The sequence below is a fragment of the Oncorhynchus kisutch genome, unplaced genomic scaffold, assembly GCF_002021735.2.
Source record: "Oncorhynchus kisutch isolate 150728-3 unplaced genomic scaffold, Okis_V2 Okis01b-Okis20b_hom, whole genome shotgun sequence".
Taxonomy (NCBI): domain Eukaryota; kingdom Metazoa; phylum Chordata; class Actinopteri; order Salmoniformes; family Salmonidae; genus Oncorhynchus; species Oncorhynchus kisutch.
In genome coordinates this window covers 12,834,634-12,846,442 of record NW_022261978.1, presented here as the reverse complement: position 1 = coordinate 12,846,442, position 11,809 = coordinate 12,834,634, and the positions used below count along the sequence as shown (strand labels likewise).

Genomic DNA, 11,809 nt, shown 5'->3' with positions numbered 1-11,809 from the left:
AAGACATAAATCAGATGTTTTGCTACCAGACGTTAGCATGTGCTTTGAGCTCAGCTACAAAATAAAGACATAAATCAGATGTTTTGCTACCAGACGTTAGCATGTGCTTTGAGCTCAGCTACAAAATAAAGACATAAATCAGATGTTTTGCTACCAGACGTTAGCATGTGCTTTGAGCTCAGCTACAAAATAAAGACATAAATCAGATCGGAGTGCAACAACTGACCATGTTTATTTTCATCATCCATTCATTTCAGATCCAAACCAAACATTACTCCACACACTTCATGTTATAGTGAGCACATTTTGCTGTCGGAAAAAACAAATATAGACATCACCTGTTGCACAATCCATCCAAAGAACACTGAGAGAACAAAAAACTAGGCTTACAAACGACATTTGTGTATGAATATAAACATCTAAAATATATAATTACAAGTCACATACTTATGTGACATTTTGATGTAATTAAAACAGTCCTTCTGACACAACAGCATTCCCTCATCCAAGAGGGAGCTTCACCAGCCGGTGTAATGTGACATTTTGATGTCCTTCTGACACAACAACATTCCCTCATCCAAGAGGGAGCTTCACCAGCCGGTGTTATGTGACATTTTGATGTCCTTCTGACACAACAGCATTCCCTCATCCAAGAGAGAGCTTTACCAGCCGGTGTAATGTGACATTTTGATGTCCTTCTGACACAACAACATTCCCTCATCCAAGAGGGAGCTTTACCAGCCGGTGTTATGTGACATTTTGATGTAATTAAAAGTCCTTCTGACACAACAGCATTCCCTCATCCAAGAGAGAGCTTCACCAGCCGGTGTTATGTGACATTTTGATGTAATTAAAACAGTCCTTCTGACACAACAACATTCCCTCATCCAAGAGGGAGCTTCACCAGGCGGTGTAATGTGACATTTTGATGTCCTTCTGACACAACAACATTCCCTCATCCAAGAGGGAGCTTCACCAGCCGGTGTTATGTGACATTTTGATGTCCTTCTGACACAACAGCATTCCCTCATCCAAGAGAGAGCTTTACCAGCCGGTGTAATGTGACATTTTGATGTCCTTCTGACACAACAGCATTCCCTCATCCAAGAGAGAGCTTTACCAGCCAGTGTAATGTGACATTTTGATGTCCTTCTGACACAACAGCATTCCCTCATCCAAGAGAGAGCTTTACCAGCCGGTGTAATGTGACATTTTGATGTCCTTCTGACACAACAGCATTCCCTCATCCAAGAGAGAGCTTCACCAGCCGGTGTTATGTGACATTTTGATGTAATTAAAACAGTCCTTCTGACACAACAGCATTCCCTCATCCAAGAGAGAGCTTTACCAGCCGGTGTAATGTGACATTTTGATGTCCTTCTGACACAACAGCATTCCCTCATCCAAGAGAGAGCTTTACCAGCCGGTGTAATGTGACATTTTGATGTCCTTCTGACACAACAGCATTCCCTCATCCAAGAGAGAGCTTTACCAGCCGGTGTAATGTGACATTTTGATGTCCTTCTGACACAACAGCATTCCCTCATCCAAGAGGGAGCTTTACCAGCCGGTGTTATGTGACATTTTGATGTAATTAAAAGTCCTTCTGACACAACAGCATTCCCTCATCCAAGAGAGAGCTTCACCAGCCGGTGTTATGTGACATTTTGATGTAATTAAAACAGTCCTTCTGACACAACAACATTCCCTCATCCAAGAGGGAGCTTCACCAGCCGGTGTAATGTGACATTTTGATGTCCTTCTGACACCACAACATTCCCTCATCCAAGAGGGAGCTTCACCAGCCGGTGTTATGTGACATTTTGATGTCCTTCTGACACAACAGCATTCCCTCATCCAAGAGAGAGCTTTACCAGCCGGTGTAATGTGACATTTTGATGTCCTTCTGACACAACAGCATTCCCTCATCCAAGAGAGAGCTTTACCAGCCGGTGTTATGTGACATTTTGATGTCCTTCTGACACAACAGCATTCCCTCATCCAAGAGAGAGCTTCACCAGCCGGTGTTATGTGACATTTTGATGTAATTAAAACAGTCCTTCTGACACAACAGCATTCCCTCATCCAAGAGAGAGCTTTACCAGCCGGTGTAATGTGACATTTTGATGTCCTTCTGACACAACAGCATTCCCTCATCCAAGAGAGAGCTTTACCAGCCGGTGTAATGTGACATTTTGATGTCCTTCTGACACAACAGCATTCCCTCATCCAAGAGAGAGCTTTACCAGCCGGTGTAATGTGACATTTTGATGTCCTTCTGACACAACAGCATTCCCTCATCCAAGAGGGAGCTTTACCAGCCGGTGTTATGTGACATTTTGATGTAATTAAAAGTCCTTCTGACACAACAGCATTCCCTCATCCAAGAGAGAGCTTCACCAGCCAGTGTTATGTGACATTTTGATGTAATTAAAACAGTCCTTCTGACACAACAGCATTCCCTCATCCAAGAGAGAGCTTTACCAGCCGGTGTTATGTGACATTTTGATGTCCTTCTGACACAACAGCATTCCCTCATCCAAGAGAGACCATGACGTTGTGTTTCTATAATCAGGGCCCTGTGTTTTGACCTGGATTTGTACTTTTATTTCAAGCTTTTAATCAAACTGTCCCCTTCAATTGTTTTATGTCAGCTGGTCCAGCCCCGTCCTCCGGCACCACACTGAGACGGTTGCTTTCATTTGGAATCCAATTCTCATTTCTGGAAAAGGTTTCAAATAAAAGGTTAAAATCCAGGTGATGTGACCTGATCAACCTGGAGAGCTACCCTCCTTTAACCCAACCCTGTTCCTGGAGAGCTACCCTTCTATAACCCAACCCTGTTTCTGGAGAGCTACCCTCCTATAACCCAACCCTGTTCCTGGAGAGCTACCTTCCTATAAACCAACCCTGTTCCTGGAGAGCTACCCTTCTATAACCCAACCCTGTTCCTGGAGAGCTACCCTCCTGTAACCCAACCCTGTTCCTGGAGAACTATCTTCCTATAACCCAACCCTGTTCCTGGAGAGCTACCTTCCTATAACCCAACCCTGTTCCTGGAGAGCTACCCTCCTATAACCCAACCCTGTTCCTGGAGAGCTACCCTCCTTTAACCCAACCCTGTTCCTGGAGAGCTACCTTTCTATAAACCAACCCTGTTCCTGGAGAGCTACCCTCCTATAACCCAACCCTGTTCCTGGAGAGCTACCCTCCTATAACCCAACCCTGTTCCTGGAGAGCTACCCTCCTATAACCCAACCCTGTTCCTGGAGAGCTACCTTCCTATAAACCAACCCTGTTCCTGGAGAGCTACCCTTCTATAACCCAACCATGTTCCTGGAGAGCTACCCTCCTATAACCCAACCCTGTTCCTGGAGAGCTACCCTCCTTTAACCCAACCCTGTTCCTGGAGAGCTACCCTCCTATAACCCAACCCTGTTCCTGGAGAGCTACCTTCCTATAACCCAACCCTGTTCCTGGAGAGCTACCCTCCTATAACCCAACCCTGTTCCTGGAGAGCTACCTTCCTATAACCCAACCCTGTTCCTGGTGAGCTACCCTCCTATAACCCTGTTCCTGGAGAGCTACCCTCCTATAACCCTGTTCCTGGAGAGCTACCCTCCTATAACCCTGTTCCTGGTGAGCTACCCTCCTGTCCCGTAGTTGTAACTACCCTCCTATAACCCTGTTCCTGGTGAGCTACCCTCCTGTCCCGTAGTTGTAACTACCCTCCTATAACCCAACCCTGTTCCTGGAGAGCTACCCTCCTATAACCCAACTCTGTTCCTGGAGAGCTACCCTCCTATAACCATGTTCCTGGTGAGCTACCCTCCTGTCCCGTAGTTGTAACTACCCTCCTATAACCCTGTTCCTGGTGAGCTACCCTCCTGTCCTGTAGTTGTAACTACCCTCCTATAACCCTGTTCCTGGTGAGCTACCCTCCTGTCCCGTAGTTGTAACTACCCTCCTATAACCCAACCCTGTTCCTGGAGAGCTACCCTCCTATAACCCAACTCTGTTCCTGGTGAGCTACCCTCCTATAACCCTGTTCCTGGTGAGCTACCCTCCTATAACCCTGTTCCTGGAGAGCTACCCTCCTGTCCCGTAGTTGTAACTACCCTCCTATAACCCAACCCTGTTCCTGGAGAGCTACCCTCCTATAACCCAACTCTGTTCCTGGTGAGCTACCATCCTATAACCCTGTTCCTGGTGAGCTACCCTCCTATACCCCTGTTCCTGGAGAGCTACCCTCCTGTCCCGTAGTTGTAACTACCCTCCTATAACCCAACCCTGTTCCTGGAGAGCTACCCTCCTATAACCCAACTCTGTTCCTGGTGAGCTACCCTCCTATAACCCTGTTCCTGGTGAGCTACCCTCCTATAACCCTGTTCCTGGTGAGCTACCCTCCTATAACCCTGTTCCTGGTGAGCTACCCTCCTATAACCCTGTTCCTGGTGAGCTACCCTCCTATAACCCTGTTCCTGGTGAGCTACCCTCCTGTAACCCTGTTCCTGGTGAGCTACCCTCCTATCCCGTAGTTGTAACTACCCTCCTGTCCCGTAGTTGTAACTACCCTCCTATAACCCTGTTCCTGGTGAGCTACCCTCCTATCCCGTAGTTGTACCTACCCTCCTGTCCCGTAGTTGTACCTACCCTCCTGTCCCGTAGTTGTACCTACCCTGCTGGATTGGGGTTGGAGTGAAACCCTCCAGCATATCCTGCATTATTCTATATGTACTTCTATGACTCCACCATCACTGCTGCTGTGTGCGGCCTGGTGTTTCTGTAGGCTCTTTAGCCAGGCAAAGCCTTTTCCACAGACAGGGCATGTGTATGGTTTCTCTCCAGTGTGGGTGCTCCGGTGGGCTTTGTGGCTGCGCAGGTCCGAGAACCTCTTCCCACAGTCGGCGCACTGGTAGGGCTTCTCTCCAGAGCGATTCTGCCGGTGAACCTTTAAACCCCACGACGTGCTGAATGATTTCTTACAGTGAGCACACTGGTATGGTTTGTCTCCTGTGTGAGCCTTCTGATGCACCTGAGACAGAAACATAGAATTACATATTAGAACTTTATTTTACAGGATCTCTTGTGTTTAAGAAACGCATCGTTCATCAAAATTGAAACAACAGGGCCGCCACGTTCAGTAGCCCGAAAGGTTGTTGAACTTTGCGGAATAGAAATGCCATGAATAGAGCCGACGTGATTCCGTATGCTACAGGTCAGAGAGGCATGTTTGTTCTAGATAGACTATTTCTATCTGAACGTTTCATGTACAATAGGTTTTCTATTGTACATGGTTATTTGGAGACACCATAGAAATGGAATGAACGAAACGGGCTAGGAACCTCCAACCCGGGCAATTGGACTGGCAAACTGAACCGTTCGTCCACCCATTATGACATCATTGACTTGGAACGGGGGAGGTGCGTTCTATTCGTTCTATTTCAATGGGAGAGACAGCTACTGACGTTCTATTTCACCCATTATGACATCATTGACTTGGAACGGGGGAGGTGCGTTCTATTCGTTCTATTTCAATGGGAGAGACAGCTACTGAGCCAAGTCTGGCAACTGCATGTCAGCGTGATTGTTTCGGTTAGATTACTTGTTAGATATTACTGCACGGTCGGAACTAGAAAGCACAAGCATTTCGCTACACTCGCATTAACATTTGCTAACCATGTGTATATGTGACAAATAAACTTTGATTTGATTTGATATCTGTGGAAACGTTTGTGGTCAATACGCACATCCTTAACAAACGTAGGTGCTGGAATAATAAAAGCCGGCCCACTGTATAGGCTTGTCAATACAGGCGGTGATGGGGAACAGACAGTAGTGTGAGAGTGATTCTATTTGACACACCTTAAGATAGGCCGCACTGGAGAAGCTCTTCCCACACTCAGAGCAGTAGTAGTAGTCCACTCCGGCCAGAACTCTCAGCGCTCTCTTCCGCCCCATCGCTGACATCACCACCCCACTACCTTCCTTCATCCCCGTCTCCGACACATCCCGGACGACGTCGGCCCCCTCCACGGCATGCAGCCGCTGGTGTGTCCGGAGCAGTCGGACCTTGGTGAAGCCCTTCCCACACGCGGAGCAGTAGTGAGGCTTCTCTCCGCTGTGGGTTCTCTGGTGCTCTTTGAGGTGCTGGAGTCTCAGGAAGCTCCGGTCGCACTGGGAACAGTGGTGCGTCCTCTCTGCTGTGTGAACCAAGCGGTGCTTTTTGAGGTAGCGGGCGGTGTCGAAGGTCTTGCCGCAGTCATGGCAGTAGTGAGACGGCTCACCGGTGGTGGTGGTGGTGTGGATTATTCTGGGCTGGTGGATTCTGCGGTGCGCGTTCAGTATCCCAGGGCTGACAAAACTCATCCCACAGTCGGGGCAGTACAGAGGGGAGTGATGGGGTTCCTGGGTTTGTTTTGGCTGTTTCTTTGGTCGCGTCTGTTGTTGTTGTTCTTCTGATACCGAGGGACTCTTCCCACTGACAGGCCACTGGTTGCAGTTTCCATCTGCGTCAAGGAAATAAAGAGTGCTGGGTTAAATCTGAAGAAACAGTGCCATGTACTAGCAAACACTCAATATTGGTCTGCGTCCCAATTGGCACCTTATTCACTTTATAGGGCAGTACTTTTGACCAAGGCATGTAGGGCTCTACAGGGAATAGGGTGCCATTTTGGGACGTACCCATTTATCTGTACATACCAGAAAAAATAAAAACCTCTATAGCTTCTTCTTCTTTTTTGACTGTAAAACCACCCTCCTCTTCTTCTTTAACTACAAGAGCTTTGTCCTTCTCTTCTTCCTCTACTTTGACCATGAAAGTGTGATCTTCCTCTTCTTCTTTAACTTGTAGAGATATATCCTCTTCCTCCTCTTCTTCTTTAACTTGTAGAGAGATATCCTCTTCCTCCTCCTCTTCTTCTTCTTCAACTTGCAGAGAAATATCCTCTTCCTCCTCTTCTTCTTTAACTTGTAGAACGCTATCCTCTTCCTCCTCTTGTTTGATGATGATGTTCAGGTCTGGAGTTTGCCAGCAGTCTACAAGTTCGAGCTTCACTAGTCTATAACTGTATTCAGGGTCCTTCGTGTTGGTATATGTGGGTGGTAGTAATCTATAAGTGTAGAGAGTATCCATGATGACGATGGGTTTAGGTTCAATGTAGCACAATATAGAGAGTTAGTTCACTGATCGCTCTTTTTTAGAGCCCGATGTAGCCAGTTTGCTCTGGGTAACCAGTATGCTCAGTTCAGCTGACATTAACCATTTGATTCTTTGAGCTTCCGCCTTACGTGACGTAACACGCTGCAATCGTAGACATGTACTATGATAATTACTACATACGTGGTGTGATAGACGACTTTCCATGAAAAATAATAAACAGGAAACAGATTCTACGAAAGGACCAAACAAGCGAACTTTGAACTGGAAGAGCATTAGCATATTGTTATTTTTTTTTTTAGCTCATGAGTACGTCACCGCGCGGCTCACGTGACCAGAGTGTGAGTTTTGCCGCGTTCACAACAACTGGAAACTCACAACTAGGTAGTCGGAAAGCTCCGACATCAGTGTGTTCAAAACAACGGGGAACTCGGAAAATAAATGAGGCCCGAGGGGGGAAATGTATATGAACAACTCGAGCCTCTTTCTAGAGCTCCGACTTTCCGACCTGAAGATCACTAACGACGATATATAAATTCGTATTTTTCCGAGTTTCCAGTTGTTTTGAACGCATCATTTTCCTATAGCGAGTCTGTGGGTGTATTCATTACGCGGATTCCGCTTCAAAAGCTCTCGTCTGTTGCAAAACGTTTAGTAACGGAAACCTTTCACTCCAAACGGAAAACATTTTGCAACAAAAATAAATAAATATAGGTCCCTCCCCGTCGGCTCTGTTTGCTTCCGCGTAATGAATATACCCCTGGCAAGAAAGAAGTGAAATGAGAAGCTAGCTGTTTAGCTACCCGTCTGACTGCTCTGCAAAATGTCTACTTGTCTTATTAGCTAGCTAGCATAATCAAAACTAACTTTGAAAAACCATCTATTCGGCAGTGATGTGATTTTCCAGCTTGGTTGCAACGGCCGTTATTCCCGAGGTAGGAAACTAAATATGACAAATGTTGTTTTTAATACCAAACGGTAGCTAACGTTAGCACAATTATGTGGGAGTTTGCCACTGGCTAGCTAACTAGTTAGCAGCTAACGTTAGATACAGTGATTTGGTCAAGAATTAGCTAACTAAAATAATGATTGTTTTTATTGAATGGCTAGCCTTATATGAGAACCTGTATGAACCTCTCTTTCCCAGGAACAGGTTTTCCGGTCGGTATAAGTTGATCTGAGGAGTTGACAAGGACGCATTTGTTGCAGTGTTCATTTGAGTAACTTCCTGTTTACTAACTCATTTAGTTAGCCAAACTGCATGTCTGTCAAAACGCCAGGTACTACTCAATTTAAGGAAGCTATAAAAGTGGGTTCCTGTTATTAGCTATAAAATACATTGTCAGAACTCAAAGCCAGTTGTTCTGTAATATTTGAACATTTTTTTCGTCCCAAATGGCAACCTATTCCCTAGTATAGTGAGTGTACATATGTCGACCATGACCCATAGGGCTATGGAGGAGTGTCTATGCTATGGACCCTGGGCTCTGGTCGAAAGTAGTCGTTGTGATATTTCTTGTTTTTTTCCCCCTCCTTTTGGATTGTGTGTATTGCTCAATATTACTGCACTGTTGGCGCTAGAAAGGTGTGCATTTTGCTGCACCTGCGATAACATTGAACATTTGTGTAAAGGACCAATAAACTTTGATTTGCGGGTAATACGTTGCCATTTGGGGTCTCACACAGTTCATAGTTTTGTCTCTCTCCCTCTTTCTGTTTGTCTCTCTGTCTCTCTCTCTCTCTCTCTGCCTCTCTCTCTCTCTCTCTCTCTCTGTCTCTCTCTCTCTCTCTCAATTCAATTCAATTCAAGGGCTTTATTGGCATGGGAAACATGTGTTAACATTGCCAAAGCAAGTGAGGTAGACAACATACAAAGTGAATATATAAAGTGAAAAACAACAAAAATGAACAGTAAACATTACACATACAGAAGTTTCAAAACAGTAAAGACATTACAAATGTCATATTATATATATATATATACAGTGTTCTAACAATGTACAAATGGCTAAAGGACACAAGATCAAATAAATAAGCATAAATATGGGTTGTATTTACAATGGTGTTTGTTCTTCACTGGTTGCCCTTTTCTCGTGGCAACAGGTCACAAATCTTGCTGCTGTGATGGCACACTGTGGAATTTCACCCAGTAGATATGGGAGTTTTTCAAAATTGGATTTGTTTTCGAATTCTTTGTGGATCTGTGTAATCTGAGGGAAATATGTCTCTCTAATATGGTCATACATTGGGCAGGAGGTTAGGAAGTGCAGCTCAGTTTCCACCTCATTTTGTGGGCAGTGAGCACATAGCCTGTCTTCTCTTGAGAGCCATGTCTGCCTACGGCGGCCTTTCTCAATAGCAAGGCTATGCTCTCTCTCTCTCTGTCTCTCTCTCTCTGTCTCTCTGTCTCTCTGTCTCTCTCTCTCTCTGTCTCTCTCTCTGTCTCTCTGTCTCTCTCTCTGTCTCTCTGTCTCTCTCTCTCTCTGTCTCTCTGTCTCTCTCTGTCTCTCTGTCTCTCTCTCTCTGTCTCTCTGTCTCTCTCTCTCTGTCTCTCTGTCTCTCTCTCTCTGTCTCTCTGTCTCTCTCTGTCTCTCTCTGTCTCTCTCTCTCTCTCTGTCTCTCTGTCTCTCTCTCTCTGTCTCTCTCTCTCTCTCCCTCTTTCTGTTTGTCTCTCTGTCTCTCTCTCTCTCTCTCTGTCTCTGTCTCTCTCTCTCTCTCTCTCTCTCTCTCTCATATTCAATTCAAGGGCTCTACTGGCACGGGAAACACATGTTAATATTGCCAAAGCAAATGGAGTAGATAATTAACAATAACAGTGAACATTACACTCAGAGGTTCCAAAATAATCAAGACATTTCAAATATCATATTATGTAGATATACAATATAGTGTTGTAAGGAAGTACAAGTAGTTTTTTTTTACAACCCATATTCTGTTTCTTGCTCTTTCTCTTGCGCTCTCCTCTGTCCCCCTCTTTGGTTCTCTCTCTCCTCTGTCCCCCTCTCACTTATTCTTTGGTTCTCTCTCCTCCAGACCCCAGATGATCCAGCAGATGGAGGGGGATGCCGCTGCTGCCCCCGCCCCCAACCCTCTCTCCGATCTCTCCTCCCCCCTAACCCCTCCTGTGACCTCTGACCCCCCTCCCTCTCCGTACCCCCGGCCCTCGGCCAGCCCCTCCATCAGCGAAGACCAGTTTGGGTGCCACTGTTGCTACGATGTCCTGGTCAACCCGACAACGTTGAACTGTGGTCACAGCTTCTGCCGCCACTGCCTGGCTCTCTGGTGGGAGTCGAGTAGGAAGACTGAGTGCCCTGAATGCAGGGAGAAGTGGGAGGGCTTCCCCAAAGTCAACATCCTGCTGAGGTAAGGTACTACATCCTGCTAAGGTAAGGTACTAGGGTACATGAACTTAACGTACTGGTACTACTCTCTAGACCTCACCATATTATCACCATACTTGGGTGCCCATACCATATGTATTGCAATTCTATATAGAATTGTGACAATCGTAGATCTCCAGGAAGAGGGTTGGACTGAACGTACAGGACAGTAGATCTCCAGGAAGAGGTTTGGACTGAAAACCCACAGGACAGTAGATCTCCAGGAAGAGGGTTGGACTGAACGTACAGGACAGTAGATCTCCAGGAAGAGGTTTGGACTGAAAACCCACAGGACAGTAGATCTCCAGGAAGAGGGTTGGACTGAACGTACAGGACAGTAGATCTCCAGGAAGAGGTTTGGACTGAAAACCCACAGGACAGTAGATCTCCAGGAAGAGGTTTGGACTGAAAACCCACAGGACAGTAGATCTCCAGGAAGAGGGTTGGACTGAACGTACAGGACAGTAGATCTCCAGGAAGTGGGTTGGGCTGAATGTACAGGACAGTAGATCTCCAGGAAGTGGGTTGGGCTGAATGTACAGGACAGTAGATCTCCAGGAAGAGGGTTGGACTGAACCTACAGGACAGTAGATCTCTAGGAAGAGGGTTGGGCAGACCTGGGCTACAGTCAGTGGTAGGCAGGGTATCAGCGTGGTAGATCAGTAGTAGTAGTGGGTTGGGCAGACCTGGGCTACAGTCAGTGGTAGGCAGGGTATCAGCGTGGTAGATCAGTAGTAGTAGTGGGTTGGGCAGACCTGGCCTACAGTCAGTGGTAGGCAGGGTATCAGCGTGGTAGATCAGTAGTAGTAGTGGGTTGGGCAGACCTGGGCTACAGTCAGTGGTAGGCAGGGTATCAGCTTTTTACTTTATGCTTAACTTCAACCAATGAGGCATGTCTTACCCAGCTCCAAGGCTTTATTTGATAGACTTCTTCATCCCATTAACCTGATTTTTTAACCCTCTCATCCCCTCCTCTCTCCATCCTCTACCCCTCTCTCATCCCCTCCTCTCTCCATCCTCTACCCCTCTCTCCCCCTCATCTCTCCATCCTCTACCCCTCTCTTCCCCTCCTCTCTCCATCCTCTACCCCTATCTCATCCCCTCCTCTCTCCATCCTCTACCCCTCTCTCATCCCCTCCTCTCTCCATCCTCTACCCCTATCTCATCCCCTCCTCTCTCCATCCTCTACCCCTCTCTCATCCCCTCCTCTCTCCATCCTCTACCCCTCTCTCCCCCTCCTCTCTCCATCCTCTACCCCTCTCTCCCCCTC

General features: G+C 46.6%; 2 protein-coding genes across 2 annotated transcripts in view; one reads left to right on the top strand and one right to left on the bottom strand.

Annotated features, from left to right (window-relative positions):
• Positions 1 to 207: 207 nt before the first annotated feature.
• On the bottom strand, positions 208 to 7,648 carry LOC116358894 (zinc finger protein 135-like). Its single transcript, XM_031811203.1, has 4 exons — positions 6,703 to 7,648; positions 5,866 to 6,509; positions 4,679 to 5,035; positions 208 to 2,722 (listed from the first exon to the last, which is right to left on the bottom strand). Exons 1-3 carry the CDS (start codon positions 7,133 to 7,135, stop codon positions 4,724 to 4,726), a joined length of 1,389 nt encoding a protein of 462 aa, XP_031667063.1. The 5' UTR covers positions 7,136 to 7,648; the 3' UTR covers positions 208 to 2,722; positions 4,679 to 4,723.
• A 256-nt stretch (positions 7,649 to 7,904) lies between these two features.
• LOC116358893 (bifunctional apoptosis regulator) overlaps positions 7,905 to 11,809 on the top strand; it is a 38,685-nt gene continuing 34,780 nt past the window's right edge. The window contains exons 1-2 of the mRNA XM_031811201.1: positions 7,905 to 8,094; positions 10,193 to 10,522. Of these exons, the coding sequence (XP_031667061.1) occupies positions 10,200 to 10,522 (323 nt within the window). The 5' untranslated portion in view covers positions 7,905 to 8,094; positions 10,193 to 10,199. The remainder of the gene's footprint in view (positions 8,095 to 10,192; positions 10,523 to 11,809) is intronic.

Bases quoted from the DNA above. Each gene is read 5' to 3' on its own strand.
- LOC116358894 (XM_031811203.1), bottom strand. From the start codon at position 7,135: ATGGATACTCTCTACACTTATAGATTACTACCACCCACATATACCAAC. The intron at 6,510-6,702 runs GTATGTACAGAT...TCCTTGACGCAG, and splicing joins AGAGGTTTTTATTTTTTCTG to ATGGAAACTGCAACCAGTGG. The intron at 5,036-5,865 runs GTGTGTCAAATA...TTTCTGTCTCAG, and splicing joins CCAGTGCGGCCTATCTTAAG to GTGCATCAGAAGGCTCACAC.